General features: G+C 43.9%; 1 protein-coding gene across 1 annotated transcript; it reads right to left on the bottom strand.

The window, feature by feature from the left end:
- Window positions 1–1329: 1329 nt before the first annotated feature.
- NIPSNAP3A (nipsnap homolog 3A) lies at window positions 1330–8529 on the bottom strand. The gene is made up of 6 exons (XM_087742601.1): window positions 8360–8529; window positions 6667–6874; window positions 4541–4702; window positions 2851–3000; window positions 2391–2477; window positions 1330–2280 (listed from the first exon to the last, which is right to left on the bottom strand). Exons 1-6 carry the CDS (start codon window positions 8432–8434, stop codon window positions 2204–2206), a joined length of 759 nt encoding a protein of 252 aa, XP_087598727.1. The 5' UTR covers window positions 8435–8529; the 3' UTR covers window positions 1330–2203.
- Window positions 8530–22431: the final 13902 nt, after the last annotated feature.

Below are 22431 nucleotides of genomic sequence, written 5' to 3'. Positions count from 1 at the left end.
TCTTTGCTAAAAATACCCTATACCTGTTTTCACTGACAAAGCAAAATGTTATGTTTGAGTATAAAGAATCTGAAATACCCTAAACTTAGCCAATCCTTAGCTAATATCAAATTAAAGGAAGATCACTCAAGTTAATACTAGGTTGATTTTGAACAGCAGTTTACAAATGAAAGCAGAATAATGGTCCAATTGCTCATAGGAAGCTGATTTTAAAATTTTGCCTTCCACTGCTGGTAGTCCCACTGTCAACCAACTAAGTTGCAGAATCCAACCAATTCTTGAAGTTACACTCATCAGGTAAATTCATCCTGAGATATGAAGCCAATTAAAATTTCCTGGGTTTTCTGTTTTAATCTAGTGTCCAGCTGGTGCTTTGGGTAATGTGCTTGATTTATCATCCTCTTGTCAGAAAACAACAAACTTCGGAATAAAGCATACTTCTAACACACCGAGTATTCTTTACTCTCAATTCTGGTGACAAGGAAAATAGTTTTACTAAAAAAAATTACACTGTTTTTAGTATACCTCTCTATTTTTTATTCCAGTAAACAATAAAACAACTTCATTTTTGCATTCACATGGGGGAAAAAAAAAAAAAAGTCCTATTAATTCCCTGTCCCAGTTTTCAGCCCATGTTTTTATTATTAAAAAAAAAAATCCTTTGAGTTAACTGCCATAAGGCAACATTCTGAATCAACTTGGTAGTGATGGTTTATCAGCCATTTATACCTTAAAAAGTTGATTTGTAAAATGTAAGACAATGGTCTTTGAAGTAATGCTTGTTCTACCCTGAGAACACTAAAGATGGCTCTGCTGGAGGGAGGAAAGTATGAAGACTTTGGTGTAGGAGCTGGGACCTGTTATACTCCCTTACTACAGCAGCTGGATCCCATCCATGCACCTTGGTCATAAGCATAATTGCCTACAGCTGTTTCTTTAGTGCTTTCCATGAGATGCACTTTACAGAAGCAACAATCATTGTTAGGCAGACTGCACAAAGATACTTCAGTAGAGATGTGAACTCAATTGCTCATTCAGGTCAGTGATTAACTCGTGGAAAAGCCTCCCAAGTGCTCTGCCAGTTAGTGACCTTTCCATTGCAGAACAGGGTGCTCCATACCACTGTACACAAAACACAAGTTTGACTTCTCAGCCCATGTGCCCTCTGCCCTGCTGCTATTCACTCTAGCTTACTGGCTCTAAAGCAGCTATTATGAAGACTGTTGTTGACCAAAATGCAAGACCGGCCAAATGCTGTACTTGGAGAATGGGGTTTGTCATTTCACAGTTTAAAAAGAGTAAGAGCTTGAGCTGTAAACACTAAAAATATATGCTTTATCCAAATTTATTTGGCTTTCAACACTCTGGCAAAAAATATTTCAAAGAATGTAAGCACACGTGGATCAGCTGAGTTTGACTACACAGTTGAACAAGAAAGGCTAATCTCATTTCAGCACCCTAAACAAAATAACTGAAGGCACAGCATTATGTGTGTAATCCACAGTTTTGAGGAAGTGTTTACTGAACGAAAAAGGAAAGGGCTGATGTGAACTACAACAAGACAGTGAATAAACACGCTTCTCGTGGCACAGTTCATCAGGCCCCGCAACCTGAGCAGCCTCACTGCAGCACCTCCTAGGGGCAATTCCAGCCACACTGATCTTTTACATTACTCAGAATTAATGCAAAGCATCCCAATGAGAAGTCTGATTAAAACATAACTGGGTAACAGGTATATGGGGGCATTCCTTCTTAAACCAGTATGCAATAGCCGATATGTACCAATTACAAGAGTAGCCAAAGCATGTTATGAAAATAATAACCAGCCCTGAGCTGTCATGTTGGAAAAGAGCACTTAACTTCCCAAGTTTGATAAGTGACCTAGCTATGCAGAAAAGCATTAAGAACTGAAGGGTTAAAATAAAAGATAGGTGAAGTGTGGTTCATGCCATAAGTGATATGGCTTGAGTTCTTTCTCCTGGGGATGTAGGAACATCACCATAAACTTCTGTTCAGCAATTGCTATCAGAGTGCAAAATTTTACTGATTTACATTGCTAGCGGTCAGCATTTTGCATCTATTTATTATAAACTGAGGAATAGTTGGCTCAGTTCACGAGGGTATGATGATCCATGTGATGGCACTTGCTGACAGCACTTCCATCTTGTCCTTTCTGCCATCAGTTACATCCTTTAGAAGAAGGTTACTTCAGCGGTGAGCATTGCAGAGGAATCAGAAGCACATTTTGCTGGGAGTCCAAGAATCTGACACTGTCCCTCACTGAAATTAAATGCATATTTAATTAAGACAGTAATCCAATGAGAAATAATACTTTTCTCAGCATGCATGCAGGTAGCACTAGTGAGTGCTCTGGATCCATCATCTCTTACCAGCTGCTACCACTCTGGCATCTTCATGGGCGCTGTGCCTTCCCGCTGCCCGGTGATCTGGGCTCTCGTTCCACCAGATCACGTGGACTGAGAAAGTACAAATAAAGTCAGCTGAATACTGTTATGCTGCAATACAACATGTACTGTAAGTCCTAGCAGTCTGCCTTCACTTGTTAAATGCCGCAGTTAGCAGAAACAATTCTCCAGGTAAGCGGTGGCTTTGCTGAGCCTTTAAAAGGTTTGACTCCTCAACATCAGATCTGAGAGTCTTTTAAGATAGCAGCACCTGGCTTAAGGCTGTAACCTAATATGCAAAGCTGAGTTCAAGGACTGTTTACAGGACTTTGGTGATCCACACCAACATTTTCATCGCGCCGGCCAATCCTGACCCAGGACAAAGGCTTGCCCCCTCCCTCTGCCCCTTCCCATGCCGAAGTCTGTATCAGAAACTGAGTAGTACCTGTGTTAAGTAATCCATACTCTGTGTGGAAAACACCGATCAGCTTGGTGTAGCCTGTGTTGATGTGAGCATTGATTGCAGCTCGAAATGATTCGCCCCACAATGCTGGCCCACCAGGCTTCATCTGGAAAGTAACCCATTCATACACTCCTGGAAGAAAAGGCAAAGATGACCTCAAGGAAGGAAATACAAATTAATACGCTGGTCCTCAAACAGTGTGTCATGGCCATGACGTATTTATTGTGAAACCACTACTGCAATTCCTTGCCATTTGGGGTCAGCAGGACATGAAACTGCCCCTTCATCCCAGTATGCACAACACCTCACAGCGTCGAGGGGCTCACAAAAGCACACGCAAGCAGTTCGCTAACTGGAGCAGGCTCAAATGCAAATATAAGTACCGGGACCCTGAGGAACAGAAGGTTTCACACAAAGCCCAACTTAGCAATTTTCAGTGTTGCCTGGAAATTCGGGGAGATTCAAACCTCTTTGCAGAAATCAGAAATACTCATACATATTTGTGGGATTTGGATGGCTGATTGAACAATGCAAGGTGGCCTTTTCTAAGACTGGCGATGTTTTCTGGCATTGAAGTGGTTTATGACATTATAAACCCCTTTGACTCCTGGCAATTGGTCACAGCAAGGTCTGAAGGCATAGCGAGGATAAGCTTAGCATCTCTGCTCTGCCAAACAGTACCCCTTGTTTGCAGACAAATGGCATGATTTGCTGAAAAACTCCAGTCCTGCTACAAGACGTTATCCGTCTCCTTTTCATTCAGGCAGTTACTCTAGATCACACTTGCTGAGACTTCTTTAATAGAAAGCTAGACACTCGCCATATGGCAATGCATGTCTGGTCTCATTCTCCAGCAGTGGGCTGGAGATAAAGTAAAATGGGAATGAAGTGTTTGAGAAGTCATCTCTCCAGTTTTGAGAGAAAAACTGCCTGCTTTCAAATTCAACTGTAACAGCATGAAATTCAGAGGCACAGGGAAATAAAGAACAAAGATTACTGTATGTGTGCACATGCTGAGGGCTAAAGCAAGGTCTGTTTGATGTCACTCCATGCAACGAAGTCTGCAAATGTTCATAAATTGGGGAACAGTCAAGACTATTAATACCACACTTGCTACAGAGAAAATTAAAACACATCAGAACAGGATGGCTACAGCTAAGCTATGATTGCTACAAAGTATGCTTGACTTGCATGTATCTTTAAAAGGTAGGGATTATTTTCGGTTTTTTTCTTAAAACTATTACACGAAAGAAGCAGTAACATCAAAGCAAATTGATAAAAGAGGAAAACCTCTGTGAAAGAGAACAGCCACTGTCTTTAGTGTCTCCAGGAAATGCCCTCTCACTGATAAAGGGACAAGGCAAGTCCGGGATGAGTGCTCTGACCACTACTGCTGGTTGCCATTTTGCATGTTCGTTTAGGCAATTCACACACACTACATTACAACCTTAACGATCAGGGCTCTACTCGGTTACTGATGTAAGTTAGCGTAAAATCCTTCTTAAAAACTTTGTCCCTCATCTGTGTTATTCACCTTTTCCACATGGGTGTACGTGCACTTGTTACACAAAGGGTTATAAAACCATGTAACACCTGGTTTAAACTTTAAGCCATTTTTTGTTAGTCCATCAGCAGCAGTAACTTTAATCAGCAAAAGAGAAGATAAGCTCACCCCCTTCTTTTGGAGGTTTCCCAAGTTGACACCAGGGTACCAGATAAGCAACCTCATTGTGCTGCTTTTCTATCAAGGGGAGAGCTGGGAAGATGAATTTTCCCTGCCAGTCTTTGTCATTGGCTAGTGCATGCCGGACTGCTGCTCTGTGGGCAAAATTATCTGTAACAAAGGAAAAAAGAAAAAAAACCCAAAAAACTATGAAGAAATGCACTTAATGTCACATCAAACTCAATCAAAATGTCTAATTACAAGGAGGAAAGCTGCACTTACTTCCATAAGTTTGAAATTGATATTTTTAAACAGCGTATTAGCTCAAAGCAGGTGTGGTAAGTTTCCTTTAAATTCTGCAAAAATCTTTGCTTTAGCTCTCAGATTTAAATGGCTTCAAGCCAAAGCAAATTTTCCAAGAAAGTTTATAAAAAAGTTAAAATACATTAAGTGATGTTACTGTTAAGAAAGATTCATATATGGCATCCACAGGGACTACTGGATGTGGCAACAGTTACCAAAAGGAGACTGGAGATTCAGAGAAACCACAGTGGATAAGGAAGTGAAGTGGAAAAGAAAATTCAGAAGGAATATTAGCCTACCAAGAGAAAATTAAGAAAAAAAAGAGTTTTGGCTTCTATAAAATGACATTAAAATTACAAGCGTAGAAGTAATGTTTGTTTGTTCAGCTACATAAAAACCTATTACATGCCCCACATCTAAACCTTTTCTTCTTTTTTTTTTTTTAATTAAAAATAAATCCACTGAATTAAGAGTGTCTGAATTTCAGTTGGTTAGGCTGCACTGGCATTTTAAGCACTATGCTTATGCTGACAGCTTTCAATAATACACAAGAAAAATCCAGCATCTGAGAATGGGAAGAACCTTGAGAAATATCAATATATTGGGACCAAGAGAAAAATATACCAATTATTTTTAACTACTAAAAAGATATAAGCAGGGGTCTGATGAATCAAGGAGAAAGGATGTTGTACCTCACACATGTAAACACCAGTAGGAATCAAATAAAAATTGTAGGTTTTTCCTTCGTTTTCCATTTTAACAGTTTCTCACAGATTCTTAAAAACAGTTGTGTTTTTTTTAGAGAAAGAACAAGGCTAAAAAGTTCTGAGAAGCAGAATAGATGCATGTAAACTCATAATATTCCTGTCAACAGACAGCTGGTCCCTTCACCCCTGCAGGACAAAAGGGGTGACTGTTTATTCTAAACAGGTACTGTGAACATGCTGGATTTCAACAAGCAGACTGAGGACTTCAGAAATAAAATTCTCTGTCTCAGCACACAGATATACCCTGGACTGCAGCAGGTATACAACAAAATACCACCAGCATGCCTTCCCACCTCTCCATAACCCAAGTATCAAGTTCCCTGGGGCTCCACAAAGAGCACAGCCAGCACACCTAGTCTCTCACATAATTGTAGCTTTTCTTGGCTCACCAGCACCTTCCAGGTCAGTACCGACTCCAACAACATAAAAAGTTGATTATACTCCAAGAAGCCTGCTGCTACCATGGCTGAAGGAGCAACGAAATGCTTCGTGCACTTGGGAAGTCAGGGCTGGTGGAGTGGCTTCCCACCTCGGCACAGTCCAGCTGCAGAAGGAGTTTAAGCATGCAAACTGTGTGCCCATTTGTTTTAGAGGAGTGACTGTTACACTGAACTAAAATTTGAGAACAATTACACATGCATATAAACATACACAGACTGTATATAGATTATCTGCACTTAGATGTATTATCTTATTAAGGACGTCTCAACCTTTTTTTCCATCCATTTTGAAATTCTGAAGACATTTGTGGTTCAGGAACTGGCCCAAAATTAAAAATATTTACTGTGAACAAAGCACTCTGCCGCAGTTCCTCTATTATACCTGTTTTGAGCAGAGATCGCTGTTCAAGAACAGTTGTAACTCTCTCACCCCAACATGTCAAAATTGTCCTGATGGGCTCTGCAGTGTTCTTTTCAGCAATCAGTACAGGAACAAATTTTTCTTGGACAATTTCTTACAGTAAGAGCAACAAATAAAAGCCAGGCAAGCATTCTCCTCAGCTTCTTGCCTAGGAGACAAGGAGCACAGAGAGAGCAGAGCAGCACAAAGGGATGCCGAGCGTACCGTACTTCCAAACGTGGACAACCTTATTCATTGCTCCCAGCTCCGCAGACCAGCATCCCACCAGCTCCGAGTGAGCTGTGCGAAGGTGAAGGTACTTGTTGAACATTTCCACAAACTCCTTCATCTTTGGTGGCTTAATATCATACATGCGAATTTCGTAGAAAATGCTATTATTTTGTCTGGGCCCTGTAGCAAGGGATGCAAGTACCTGAGAGAAAATGTCAAGAAAAATAACTAAAACTAATTCTCAAGCCAGAAAACCATCTTCTGTCTAATTTCTAGACTTTTTTTACAACAGTGAGACATTATAGATACGATTTTTCTACTGGCGGCTGGGAGAGGGAGTACTTCATGATCTCTACTTCAAAGGCATCTTGTGACTTTTTTCTTTGGAGATAGTTCCCATGTGCATTATTTGCTGCAACTCCTTTTGGCAGTGCAACAGACCATGACGTGTCTTTTATTTGTCACACTCAATTGTTTAATGATTAGCCCATAACAAATCAGGATTTTCCTCTTCTCATACCCCTTCCTCAGGAAGCCAGCAGTTGGATGCAAAAAGTCAAAGCAATAAAAAGAGAGTTGGCTAAACACATTATCCAAAGGCAAGGCTGCTGATGCTACCGAAGCAGAGGCAACATCAGCCGGTGTCACCCTTACCCAACCAACTCACACTACTGCAATCTGTTTTCTAACGACAATCTTACATCAGTATTAGCAAATTACATATTCTTGGCAAAAGAAAGAAAAACATACCAGCACTTGGGAAAAGACTGATTCTTTCCAGCACAAGACTGCTAAAGTCTGCATCCTTGCCCTTCACTGGCTGCTTCCCAAAGGCTGGTCAAGAACAGTGTTGTCTATTCATATAACATAAAACCCTTCAGAAGTCCCAGAGTATGCTTACTTTTGCAACTGCCTCAATAACCTGGAACATGCTACTCACCTCCCAAATATAACTAGAAAAATTAAGGCCAAACCAAATCTTTGGCCTGAGCCTATATTTGCGCAGAGGTGGCTGCAGGATGGATTTCAGACATGACGTATTTCACGAGCATCAGCAGGCACGAGCACCGTACAGCTCAAGCCACAAAATACAGATGGCCAAGACCAAACGTCTTTTTTCCTCCTGACCCTTTGGAGTGTTACGCACTGAGTTGTGGCTGCCGTGTGTCATGGCTTCTCTTAGCATTTACAGTTTCTAAATCCCCACAGGATCCTGAACGAACAGTAATCCTACACTTCTGGTGAGCAATCACGACAGCAGGCGGCTGTCAGCAACCCATCCGATGCCGAATTTCCGCAGGGAAAGCGAAGCCTCGACGTTTTCTGCCACTCAAGCAAATACTGGGCCTAGCTCTGGAGGAGGCCCGGGGCCGACGCTCAGCACGAGGCGTGCCCACGCTTGCAAACAGGCCCGTTAAAGAGGATGTCGCGACAACGACAGCCCCTGCCCTGGAAGGAAGCGCCCGCCCGGTGCCGCCCCAAACCACGCCCCCTGCCCAAACCACGCCCCCGTCGAACCAAACCTCGCCCCCACGCCCACCCAATCGCCAAACCCTGCTCACCCAAACCACGCCCCCGCAGGCCCAAAACACGCCCCCTCATCACCCCCGCCCCCGCGGCTCGCACCACCAGCCCCGCCCCCTGCCGCCGCCGCGCCCGGCTCCCCCCGCAGCGCCCCGGCCGTTACCTGAGGGCGGGCCCGGGCCCGGGCCAGGCGGGCGGCGGCGGCGAGGGGCCGGCGGAGCGTCCCCGGGGGCAGCATGGCGAGCGGCAGGCCGGGCGGAAGGCAAAGACAGCGGCCAGCCCTCGGTTGCGTCGGAGGGCGGGCGGACGGACGGCCCTGGGGCGGGGCCGCGGACCCTCCCTCGTCGGGGCGGCCGTTGGGCGGCCGTTGAGCAGCCGTTGGGTGGCCGGCACGTCGTTGGGGCGGTGTCTGCCGCCCGCCCCGCTGCGTGGGTCCGCAGCGAGCTGCACCGCGGGGAAGGGTGTGCGGTTCCTGGGTTTTAATCCGCTGGAGTGGGGAGGGAGGGATGGACAGACGGATGGGTGATGAGCGCGCGGCTAAGAAGGAATGCTCCTTCAAGTTACCAGGCTTCAGTGCCTGAAAACTGTGTCTCTGCCCGAGTGCTTCAGTACAATATAAAAGTATCCTGATTGCTTGGGGAGACCTGGGACTCTTTGTCCCCACAGGTTGCCCTGGGGCGAATCACTCAGTAAATCACGCTCCCTCCAGCATTTGCAGGATCAGACTTGAAATTGTACGGATACAAATCCTCCACCCACAGTCCTCTTCTGGAAGAAAGCCCTGTGGCTTTTTTCTGTAGCATTTGTGTGGGTAAATCCAAGCTTTGTGCCAGGGGTGTACAGTGCCAAGCACTGTCACCCCATTACAGCTGTATGCCCAACTGTGCAAGAACTGTATGGTTCTTACTACCACACAGTTACCTAGGGGTGGGATTTTGTGATCGCTGAGACTGTATACCTTTGCCGAATTAAATATTGGCCAATACAAATGTAAAATTCCCATTGGTGTCAGTGCATCCAGTGTTTTACCCATGGGAGACAAATCAGCGCCTAGCAAAGGGTGGTTTATAGAATCATAGAATCATTTAGGTTGGAAACGACCTTTAAGATCATCAAGTCCAATGGTTAACCTAGCACTGCCAAGTCCACCACTAAACCATGTCCCTAAGCACCGCATCTACACCTCTTTTAAATACCTCCAGGGATGGGGACTCAACCACTTCCCTGGGCAGCCTGGTCCAGTGCTTGACAACCCTTTTGGTGAAGAAATTTTTCCTAGTCTCTAACCTAAACCTCCCCTGGTGCAGCTTGAGGCCATTTCCTCTCATCCTATCGCTTGTTACGTGGGAGAAGAGGCCGACCCCCCACCTCCCTGCAGCCTCCTTTCAGGTAGTTGTAGAGAGCAATAAGGTCTCACCTCGATCCCCTCATGCAAGAGTGGTGTGGAAAGAATGAAGCATCTGCACTGCATATATGTTATATGTTCATCTGCAAGTGGTATTCTTGGTTACATTTTTCATATCAGAAGAACTGAGCATGATACATGCTAAAGTGTTTTTGCAATATGGCATGAATAATTCTCATAGTTTCTACAGCAGAAGCACGCAGGAAGTGTGATTACTGATTAAGTTATTGCTGGTTTAAGATTGGTTTAACATGTGGGTTTTTTTCACTTATAAACAAATTGTATTTCAGCTGAAGGCAGGGAACGGGATGGCAAACTCCAAGATATTTAAGGTTCTCCTTTGTTTATCTTATTATATGGATGAAGAAATGTTGTTCATAGACATGTTGTGCTGGAATATTCCTTCACATTTTTAAAAGCTTTTATTTTTATAGTTTGAACTTTTCCTGTGTTTGCTTTCTCATCAGGAATGATCACACAAGCCCTGATTTGAATTGAGTAGTCATAAAAAGCGGGTTTTGTTTTTGCTAACCTGAATAGTCAAGAAGCAGCTTTGATTTTTTATTTCTTTTGTGTAGTCAGGGAATAAAAAGGTGAATGTGATTTTCATTCTTGAGCAAAACTGTTCAACAGAGTGCAGAGCTAAAATGTACAACAAACTGCACCGGCACTCAGCGAAGGCCTGAAATGATTCCCTGAAACAATTCAGCAAATGATTTTATACAGCAAATAAATTTGAGAAAACTGCTTATGAATGCAGCTAAGGAAGTGGCTAAGCTAAAATTCATTGAGAAGGCTGTTCTTTCAGCTCTGCATTTTTGCCTGGAACTTGAATTCACCATACCCTCTGGTATTTTCTTATTCATGTTCTTCTAGAAGTCCAGGTGTATATTCTACTTTCCATGTGGTTGTGGCAGAGCCAGTGGCGAAGCGAGAGGATTGTGCCTCCAACTCTTGCCTGCCACTCGCAGGTCTGTCTACCAATACACAGAACGGTAAATGGGAGCTGTACTTCATAGACATAAATTTCACAACTCACAGATGGTATTGGGCATCTGGGAATGACAGTGTCGATCTTGCAGAAGAAATAATAGTGGATAGTATCTGTTACAAATGCTTTTTGATGGGAAGTTTTCATGTTGGTACTGAATTGATGAATACAATGAAATTTTCGATTTATGTAGCTGTGACTGCCAGAACTGCCTCAGTTGAAACGGTTTATTAAAAACTTTTGTTATTGATGGAAGCCAAAGCTCCATGGAGGCAAAATGAAAGAAGGCAATTTGTGTGCATTAGTGCATTTATGTGTTGTACTCCCTGCATGCAACATTTTCATCCATTTTCATTTTCCCATGGAACAGGAAACACTTTTAATCTGATCTGTATGTGACTTGCGATTGTGGGCAAGCACTGGATAGGATTTTTTTTTATTTCCTTTGTGCTCTAAGTGGGGATGGTGATAATGAAAGAAAGGTAACCATCTGTACCAAAAGACTCCATGCTTTCAAGAGCAGCTTACACTTCATTTGTGGTGTTTGCTTAAACACAGAGAAGGTGACTCAGAGTTTTGGAAAATGAGAAAGCACGGTACCTGCTCCTTTGCTAGGAGGAATGTTCCCATTTGTGTATCACAGCTTTCAGGTTCCTGTTCCATGAAGGATAAAACAAGGAAATTTCCTTCTCTTTTCCCATAAATCCTTGAGCTTAAATTCCTTCCTCAGAAAGGCAATTTTCAAAGGCACAGGAGAGTGTTAACTCACCACTCATTTGCAATGGCAGTAGGGTTTCCACTACGCAGTGCCATGCCATTCATAGGCTAGAGAAAGGTGCGCAACGAGCTTGTCTAGCCTAAGTGTAACACACGAGGTTACCACGGTTACGTTTCCACAAATCTCTCATGCTGAGTGCTGCCCTTCCTCTCTCTGGTTCTGCTGCTGGGTGAGCAAGCAAGAAGTGGTTTCCTGGTTTGCACACAAGGCAACATTCCTGAACGTAATGCAGCCTCTTGGTATGTTCCCAGTAGGCCAGAACATGTAAATATCCTCTGGTTTCCATTCTCTCAGCTGTTCCATATGAAAATCTGAACAACAGCTTATCAAACTTGGTATTTTCTTCTCTGTTTTTCCTAGCCAGTTTGCATTCCTCATCTCATGAAAACAATCTGCATTGTATATAAATATTTATTGTGCAGCACTGATGAGAATACCTACAAGAACCAGTGTCATCTCTGTGTTTACCAGTGGCAAGAGTCATGTTGGTGTTCTTTGTACCCAGGGCCTGAGGACATGCTTGAACCAGAGGCATATTCAGGGGCCCTACCATGGCAGTGAACGAGCATCGAGAAAGTTGGTTTCATGTTTTCGCTTTGCTGGAGCAGGTAGTGGTAAAGCAACATAGCACTTTATCTCTCTGGGAAGCAGGTCTGTGCTGTCCACTCCGGATTTATCCACTCCACACCTGAATATGCACTGATGTTTGACACAGCCCCTGACCACACCAGGGTGGAGTCCATCAGCTCTCTTGGCCTGGCTGAGAGATTGCAGCCTTTCAGAGCTGCAGAGCAAGAAGATAAAGGGCAGAGCAGGTGCTTATGACTATCTGGAAGGGAATTGGAGTGCTGCTTCATACTGTTTGATTTTTAAAAACATTTGGGCCTGATGTTTGATGTCATGATGCCTTGTGTCATTGTTTTTATCAGCACTAGGAGGAGATAAATTTTACTGTATCAAATGTTCTCCACTCATCTTGCAAGTAGCTGTAGCACAAAACGGGTAACAGGCCACTATGTCTGTTTGAATTAAGTTCAAAAGAAAACATTCAGATGTGTTCCCTGTTCTATTTTTAGAAGATGTGTTTCTTAGAAGCTTGGTGAATGGATTTTTCCTTTCTTTTTTTTTTCCTGGGAAATCTGTAATGGTTTAATAATTCCAGAAGAAGGGACATGTTAAAGATAAGACACACACTGAAATCCTGCAATCATTTTTGTATAGTAAAAGGATTTTATTCCAAACCCCTGATATAAATAAATTTATTTCTTATCAACAGGCCATAAATATTATATTTAAAATATGTAAAGACTGTATTAATTGCTTGTGCTTATTACTTGGCCACTGTAATTGCAGTTGTTCCTCTAAGAATATCTACGTGGGCTTTGTGAATGATATTTTTAAAATTTGAGAGTAAAATATTCCTTTTAATCAGTCCTTTTTTAGTTAATTAGGCAAAAAAATGAATGCTCTGCTTGCATATTTTCACAGACGGGGTGACATAAGGCAGCTTCTGCCACTGTGGGTATTTCAAGCACAACACAGCTGAGAACTGGGAGGTGTGTGCTACAAAAAGCATGGAAAGGAGAGTGTGCAGATGAAGGTTTACATGAGGAAGACCTAGCCGGGTTGACTTTTCACTTCACAGATACTAACTAGCTCAATTAACATTTTCCCCAATAAAATTAAGACCTGAAAGGATGCTGATAAAATACCCAGATCCTCATTCCTAAGTTAAAATTCTCTACAGCCTTCTTTTACTTGCTTCTCTTTTCTGTATACAATAAGATCTCTTCTGGAGGTGCAGAGTGATATTTTCTCTAGGATTTAGCCAAGGTCGTGCTTGTGTTCTGAACCCAGGTTTGCTTGCAGAGAAGTGAGTGTAAGATGGGAGCTAAGTATAGCTGTAAGGCAGGCTCTGACTTCCCTCGTATGAAAGCAGGTAAAGCCAGGTGGCAGAGATCAATCTTTCAGGGCCACCCCACCATTCCTTGGGCAGGTATTTTCTAGGTCTTCCACAAACAGACCTGGACATGTTTAACTTAGAGAAATCCAGGATGATTTCAGCTGAGGATGGAACAATAGTGTGCCTCCTAACCTGTCTGAGGCCTTATGTGATGGAGGAGACAAGTAAAAGTACCCATTGCATCGGATTTGTATGAAGGAAGACGGAGTCCAACACAAGACAGCTACCTGGGGAAAGCACCTTCTTACCTTGCAGTCCCATGCCAGGCCCAGTCCACAGGTGGAGAAAAGACATGGTCCTGGGCAGGCATAAGAGGGGGCAGGGAGGCTAATAGGGACCACTTTGCTTTCTGGGATGATTTCTTTTACCCCCTCCCAACTTTGATCCAAGACGAAGGCAAGCAGGCCACTCTCAGACGAGTGAATCCCCTCACGTTGTCTTGTTGCTGTGCTTGTGCCAGTGGCAAGCTCTGACTGACCAGCTAGCCCCTTTTCCCTGTGCTGCCCTGCTGAGCCTGACCACTGCAATGCCCAATGTGGAAGAAGAGCGTTGCAGATTTCCTGTGGGCCTGGTTAACTTGGGTGGAGAACCATCAATGCTGGCACATAGTAAGCATGTAATTTCTAGCTATTTTGTTCTTTATCTCTTTATCTGTGACCCACTGTGATACCAGTAATACTACTTATGACATTGACCCACACAGCCTGCAGCGAAAGTCCCAATGGCTGCGTTGATGAAAGGAACTCCGTGATGTCTGTGCTTGGCCTCCTTGGGGTTAGACACAGCAAGTCCTGTTGCTCATTTGTTGTGAGCAAGCTCCTCTGCTCTAATTCAACTCCTGAGTTTGAGATTAAGTCCTGGAGGATTTTCATCAATGAAAAGCCCAAAATAATGAGTGAGATTTCTAAGCAAGGCTGAGTTATCAACTTCAGTAACTCACCTCTCCTAATCATTGATGCATTGCTTAGATAAATATCTCTTTCCTGTAGAAAAACAGTCTTGTCCCACTTGCCTGGAAAAGTTGTTCCCTCTTCCAGTCTCTGTAAATAACGCCTTTCAAGGCTACCTTTGCCTGGAGTTGCATTGAAATGAGTACTGATAACAGACGTCTGTTTCTGCCTTAGCTGCTCTTCCCTCAAGCCCTAGAATACTTGCTTTTCTTGGTACTGCAAGATGAGAAGTTCCCTTGTTATACAATGTCTCTTGCCAAAATTCAAGAGGCGCTGCTGCTCTTTAGGGTAATGAGCTGCAAGTTTGTGCTAATCACACAAGGGAAATCTGCAGCAGTACTTGTCAGCTACCTCTGCATCTGTCCGGCATGGTGTCATCACCATCTTTGTCCTTCCAATCTGAATCCTGGTGCAATGAGCACAGCTGAAGGCTGGACTACTTCATCTACTTGTGAGTGAGCTGTGGTTAACACAGGCTGAACGTGCTGAGCAGGGTATAGCTCAGTTAAATAAACCGACGGGCTAAGAAAATGGAGGCTGGGAGCAGAACAGACAAGTTCTGCCACCATGCTCCTCAAAGCAATGCCTAGAGTGGTACTAGGCAGCAAGAGCTGTGAGATACACCTCAGCACTCCTGCTGCCACACGGGAGCGACTGTAGTGCCTGAATAAACTGCAGGTAGACAGATATAAATTGAGTGGACGTGCAATGTGAAGAATGTTTGCAAGTGGGCTTGGCTCACCTGGGGACTGTAACTTACATCAGTGCCCGCTCCCTTTTACAAAAAAATACAGGCTTCTTTTGGCTTGCTTACATCTACCCATGTGGGACTCATTCTTTCAAAAAAGAGTAAAACCAAGCAACACTGGTGTCTTTTAATATGCCCACACTATTTCAGAAAATGCACTGAAACGGTGCTCTTTGTGATTGCTACTGCAGAGAGATCTCTCTTATAATTTAATGTATTAAAACCAGAACAAACCAAATCCTTCTCTTTTTAAGTTAGGAAGCCTACATAACGCCATACAAAGCTTTGATACAGAGTCTCTTGGCCAGTACAAATAAACGAAGGTGATTGTGTAGAAAGTTGCAGTCTGGAGGAAAGGTCTTACCAGTAAGCATTTGAGTGATTCCATGTGGATCTCTCCTGCAATGATAAAAAAAATAAAAAGACCAGCCTGAACCAGAAATCATTCTGATACTCATAATCATCTTCTAGGGAAGACAGGGAGGAGGAATACACCTACTGTAGAGAGAATCCTCCCAGCAGGCTCAGATGGCTTGATACTAGGAAACCCGTGAGTCGCGGCAATGTTAGGCAAATTGGTTTAATCATTCACTTGGAGGGCTTCAAGTATCAATACTTACCCATGGGATTCGTGGTATTTTGAAGTTCTGAACTTGCCCAGATTTACTTGGAAGCTACTGATATCCCAGCAGTTTGATTCACTTTCTTCACTCTCAAAGAACTTTGATTTTTAAAGACACCTGTAGTATTTCAAAACAAAATTTTTAAAACAACTTCTAAGAGAGAACACCTATCCATGTGGAAGTCTGTTATAACACCGAGTCCTTCTACCAGACTTTACAACACCTGCACAGTCTCCAACTTTATATTACCTTGGTCATGCTATGCTAAATTAAGCAAATTGTTATTTCTAGACACGTCAAGTGAAAGAGCTGTGAACTGGGATTCAATTTGCCTAGGACCAGACGGACTGGTAGCAGCAGAACTTGGGTTTGAATCTAGGTATTTCTAGCTCCAGGTCCCAAAAATGTATGGTCTATAAGCTCGGAACATTTTCTTCACGCTTGGTGACAGGTAGCTGCAGTAATGGCTGCTCAGCTTTAATGAGAAGGTAGAGTGTTGCATTTTTGCTTTATCTGGTGGGTAGGCCTGTCTCAATACAAACAAGTTACACAGGCAGCAGGACTTACAAGGCAGGCTGAACAAAAGCCAGAGTTGTTTTAATTTAGAGAAGAGGCGACTCGGGGGTCATATGATCCTTTTTCATGTAATTACAAGAGTGCTTCGGGAGAGAAAGGTGTAATCTGTTCTGTCTGTCCATGGTGGATGAGATAAAAGCAGCAGGCTGAAATTACAGGAAGGGAAATTTAGATTAGATGTTTTCCACTTGTTAAGATAGTGAAACATTTGAAAAGATTGCCTGGGAGAAAGTAGGATATCCAGGCCTGGAAATAATAGGGATGGTTAAAATGGTGTTCATGCATTCACACAGCTGGTATGGACTAGATTAGCATTTTTAACCTGTGGAATATGGACCACAGAGTAATAGTCCATGAGACATGCAGGGTCCATGCAGCACGAAAGAAAGGGCAATGGGAAAACAATTTAAAGAAACCCCTCAGGCCGCAGCCAGCAGGCATGTGGCAGATCCTTGCCCTCTGCTCTGAGGGACTATTTGACATGTTGGGGGCAAAACCAGTAAAAATACCATTTTGTAAAATGGTAACACTTTGACCAAGTGCTGAGTAATGTAGTCACGCATCACCATCCCTCCTAATCGCCATCAAGTTCTGAAATGCTAGATGGCTTGTAGCCTTTTCTTTCCTGATTAAAGAAGGTTGAGACATTTTTGACTACCTGACTTTCTGGGTTCCCCTCAGACATCTTGTCTAAGATCATGTCAATTTCTGAGAGAAAGTAACTCATATTTATACATGGAGATTTTTACAGTGCGTTGATAACAAGCAGCTACTGCCAAGAGCCAGTTCTTTGGCATGGAAAGCCCACAAGAGCCTTCTACATTTTGACTGACTACCGAAACAACTAGGGATGCCTCAGGATTAAACATTGCAATGCAGCTCTGCTGCCGGTATGCCACGAAGTAGTTCTTGCTGGGATTGACACAGACTCAGGAAAGGGTGGACAATGGTGAATGCCATGCCATAACTTGGTTCAGCAGTTTTCTTCATAATTCCTTCTCTGTCTGTGATGTTGAGGCAGCAACCTGGGTATTTACCAAAGAGTTGCCCTTTGGTAACCAAGAGCTCTTCCCTCTGCCAGCAAAGAAAATAAAGGAGTCCTCTAGTTAGAGCTGGCAGAATTTCAAAGGGACCAACTGTGTTCTTGGTGTTGAATCACCAAGAAAACTATGGCCTTGTTTGCCTGCTAGCAGGGCACATGAATCACAAGGAACTTCTACCAATGGTAACAAAAAGTACAGCATTTTGTTAAGTCTCTGTTCCTATGGATTCACTCTTTTGGCCCTACCTCATGCACTCCTACCAGTATTTCCCATCTCCCATTTGTGTCCCGGTGGATACCTCTGGCAGGCAAAAGAGTGCCTAGATGAGTGGACCACTTGCTAACGCTGACTGCTGCCCAAAGGGATGTGCTTCTCCCTCTCTTTCCCTCAGAATAAGCATTAATAAAGTGCTGATTTCCATTAACCTGATTTTCCCTGAGACCTCTGTCCTACTGCTGTTTGAAATTAGCTAACTGGTTCAAAAGATATTACGGGAAGCACGCAGATGAGCAAACAGATAACAGGTAGCATAACCCCGTAAGCTCTTGTTTTCTTAGCAAACCAGGCTAAAATGAGCACTGTTTAATCAAATTATTGCTGCCTGTAAGTTGGTCAAGTCAGGCACTCGAGAAATCCTGTGCCTCAAAAACCAGGGGGCCAAATCCAGCAGACTCCATGGGGGGACACACTGAACAAAAAATCCCTGCCCAGGCTGGTGCGATTGAATCCTCATTGATCCAATGTTGAGCACTGCTCTCAGTACTGCCTCAGCAGACTGTGGGCACAGGAGATGAAGACACCTTTATGGCTGAAGGATGGGACTGAGTTCAGAAGGACTGAGGTTGGTCCCCATCTGTGATGATGCCTTGTTTTGGGACTGGAGGGAGAAGCTAAGCGGTGGGTTGAAGGATATGGCAAAGGAGGAACTGCAGAATCTCAGTACAAAGTATCACCTTCCAGGACATTTTTATTAGCCTCCTTGTCATGTGATTCATAGCAAAACTTTGGCTTTTAAAAAAACATCACTCAGATTGAACTGGGAACTTTTTGGGTAAGGAGCAATGCTTAGATAGCATTCTGCACATTTTGGTCTCTCCCACAGGGTAAACAGTACTTATATTAATAGTTTTGGGTGGTCTGTACTGTACCTTATGTACTGCAATATGCTTTGGTCTTTGAAAGCATTCCACTATGTTCATCTTCAGGATGGCTTTCATTCTCCAGTCCACTGCAAGGATATGTATTTTCCCCATAGCTGTCCAGTCTGTCACTGCAATATCATTTGAATTACATAGTGCAATCCTCTAAGGATGATTCCAGTCCATACAGGGAGTTTTCAACTGGTGGCTTGTCTTGCCATCTTTAGAGAAGATCTTGGTGGCTTGAGATGCATTAGTCGTAGACAACAGGTTGTGTGATGTGCATACTACCATCTCCCAGACCTTCTGTGGGATCTGATCTATAGGAAAGGCCATGCTTGTGGTGGCCGTTAAGACAAATGATGTCGCTCTGTTTACTTCCACTACCTTCCTCTACCAGATCTCCAGCCACACACAGTGGTCAAAGTAAATTGCTGGAGCCTATGCCCAACCCCTGCCAATTCTTGTAAAGTATCCCTTGGATCCCAGAGATCTGGCCTTGCTAAATTCAAACATGGCTTTCTAAAGAGAAAAAAGAAAGGATCTTTGGCCATCTCTTTTTGCCAGGTTACTTCAGTCCACATAGCACCATGCTTCTTTTCATGTGTTTGAATGCTTTATATCCAGAAGAGACCCTTGGTGAGGAACCTGCAAATCCTCAGGCTGCATCAAGTGCAACTGTACGGCCTGAGGCTCATAGCCTTGATACAAAGATCGCCTTTGCAATGTTCATGTTGCATTCCAAAAATGCATTCCCTGCAGGAATTGCAGGGAGGATGCAGGAAATGCAAAAAGGATTCCTGTCATGCCACCAGATGATATGGTGGTTTTGTGTCATCATAAGCCTGCAGTGTTTGTTTCCTTTGGAGATCAAAGCCATTATTTAAGCAAGTTGTTTTAGCAATAATCACATTGCCATTATGGGAAGTAGAAGGGTTTTCCATTGTTCTCTTGGCTGTTGCTAACCTCCAGTGCAAATCTGTCTGCCTCCCATAGGTGTGTCTAAAGAACTGCTGCATAAGGAGTTCTTTGGAAAAACTGGACCTTTATATTTTACATACAGAAAACAGTGATCTTCTGTTGGTATCAAGGGAGCGGCTAACACTTTGACAAATACTGACTTGCAAAAAGAGGCAAAAATCTCCCATCCAACTCAGATAATCCCCTCAAACTCAAATCCAAGATGTGAGCCAGGTTTATTCATCTGAGGTCACTGATTGAAAGGTGGTCCCCATTTGAGCAGGAATAAGGTGGGGACAAACCTGAGTGCCTCGGAATATCATTCTCTTCTTTTTCCACCCAGTTCTAACAGCTCAAGCTCAGGCAGCCCAGGGAAATTCAGGCCCTCCTTGAGGGGTCGGTTCAGTAAAGCTCACTCCTGAGACAGCAGGGCTGCCTGGCTATTTTGTGACCACTTTTGTTGTGGTAAATGCACTGGAGCTCATGCTTCAGCACTGTGTTGACCAGCATCTAAAAATGTGAATGTGAATCTGAGCAACTTGGGTCCTAGTTTTATAAAGCAGTTGTGTGCCTGCACAATTTCATGTATATGACTACCTTCAGTGGGACTGAACCATGTGTTTAGTAGGGACTGGGAGGCGCCAAGCTGAAAGACACCTGGTTTATTGCCATGCAAAGAGCAGCCTTTTCATGTTGACGGTAACACTCACTTGCATCTGTGGTTTGACCATGCCATTTAACTTCTCTACGTCGGTCGTTTCATCTGAGAAGTCAGATTGCTAGGGTTTGCCTTTTTGACAGGTGATGTAGGAGGATTAATTCATGAGTGTGTGCCCTGGACTTCAGAGAAGTCTGTCAGTATGAAAAACTGTAATTAAGAATTGTTTGCCCTGCACTTGAAAACACTTGCATAACAGCCTTATCCTGAGCACAGCTGACTGTTTGCCACTACTGCTCAAAGCAGTAAAGGTTGAATGTGCTCAGCAGGATCAGAATCAGACTCAAAATTTACTTTTAACACAGCCATTGGAAATCCAAAGTTTTGGAAGAACCTAAAGCTTTTAGAACCAAGGGAGACTCCAAAGGCCAAAGCGGCCAGTGATAGCTTTCCACTGACTCCTGCAGGCTTTGAACCAAGCTTGTATCTCCCACAACTGTCTCAGATTGTTATCGCTTCATCACCATACATACCTCTTCATCTTCTGCTTCTCTCAGAAAACAGGAATCCAGCAAGCTCTTCAAGCCAGGAGATGAGTCTTTCTGACATCAAGGAAAGGGAAGAAAACAGCATGTTGCTTCTGCACCAGCTATCAAAAATCTAGCATGCTAATTTAAAAATATAAATGGAAAAGAATTGTGAAGGATTGGAACGCATACTTGTGGGAGTGAGCGGCTTTTTCCCTTGGGCTGAATTTGGACTTGGATTTGATCTTGCGATAGCTGTGGAGTTGTAAAGCTGGTTTGATGGAATTGTAAAAAGTCAGTATGAAGCTGGAGGAAAAAAAAAATCAAGCTTTTGGAAATAGAATAAAGAAGGATTTTTGGATTTGAGGGAGTCAGGAGCAGCACATCTGTTTCACCTGTAGATGCTGGATCCACGTGGAGATGGTGAGTGATAGGAAGTGGGAAATGACAGGCAATGCCCACCAACACCCTCAGTTGTTCAGATAAAACCCACTTTGCAGGAGATCAGATCTCCATGCTGAAGTATCGTATTGTCCATTTCATGCCTTCTGCATTCCTGGTGAGGATTTCCTGGAAGTAAAGGGAAGAAGAAATGCTGTATAGCCTGCTAGCCTGGCTTTTAGTACAGTTATCTTGGGTGCAGAGGAAGATGTATGGAAATGGTGAGAATTAATGCTGAGGGCTATAGCACAGGAGCAGGCAGGAGCTCTTTTATTCATTGCTGATGGAAAAGTAAGGCTGAGGTAAAGGGTGGGGGAAGCAAAGGTGATAGCAGCAATTCGTTTGGGGGAAAAATGTAGGAAAAATGTTGAAGTGGAAAAAGATGCTTCTTGGCTAGAGCATTCTGTCTGCACAGGGTGGGCCTGACTAGATGTGGCATTTGGCACAACTTCCATATGGTGGGCAGAAACGAGAGTGGGGTGGGTGGGAACTTCCTACAGCTTTCCTGCTGCTTCAAATAATGTTGAATGTTGAGTCTGTGTGTCCATCTCACTGACGGAGGGCTGGTCCCTGGCCAGGGGCAGGGTGGGAATGAACAATTAGCTGGGGAAAGAGCAATAATAAGAAGATAAATGATTGCTGGGGAGGTAGGGAGCACGAGACTGGGGATGCACGGCAGCGGGGCAGGGACCCTTCCCTGCAGGGGCAGCAGCAGTATATAGCAGGAGGGCAGGGGGACTGAGAGCACCTGTGTTGGGGTCTGGGTTTGAGTGCTGTAGGAGGCCAGGGCTGTGAGTAGCAAGAGGTGGGGCTGGTTGTGAGGAAGTGGGGCAGTACATGAGAAGGTGGAAACTTAGAGGATGCATTCTGAGGTTGACATTTGAGGAGGGAAGAGAGAGAGAGGAATAGTTTGCAAGGAAGTCTGGGGTCCTGCTTTGGAGAGGAGCAGGAAACTGTAGGAGACTGACACGAGACGAGGGGACAGGAGTCTTCCCCTGGTACCCTGTTTTCTACCCACAACTTCAGTGGGTAACGCCAGGCATACACTCCCTGTCACCTGATGCAAAGCTATGCCTCCCTTCTCGCTCTGTCCTCCCAGGCTCCTTGGGGTTCTTGCTCTCCTAGGGCTTTCCATCTCTTCAGATGACCCTTCAAGGCTGATGTTAGCTCAGGAGGCTGTGCAGCTGCCTTGTGTGGCAGGCTGCCCCAGGAAAGCAGCTACAGAAGGAGAAAATGCTGCACGCCACCATGCCTGGCGATACAGCCCTCTGCACTGCAAACCGTGGCTGTTACCATGGTGCTGCACCACGATAGTGGTTGTCTCTGCTGTCACACTCCAGCCGGACACATGATACCTCCAGCTCGAGTGTTTTTCAGCTTTGGCTCCTGTTTTCTGCTGTGGGAACAAACGGTGTCTTTCTTTCTTTAGAAAT

This window comes from Nipponia nippon, unplaced genomic scaffold (assembly GCF_047370975.1).
Source record: "Nipponia nippon isolate SJK-2023a ecotype South Korea unplaced genomic scaffold, ASM4737097v1 scaffold_8, whole genome shotgun sequence".
Taxonomy (NCBI): Eukaryota; Metazoa; Chordata; class Aves; order Pelecaniformes; family Threskiornithidae; genus Nipponia; species Nipponia nippon.
Note: the sequence above shows the minus strand (reverse complement) of the source record. Positions and strands in the feature narration are given on the sequence as shown.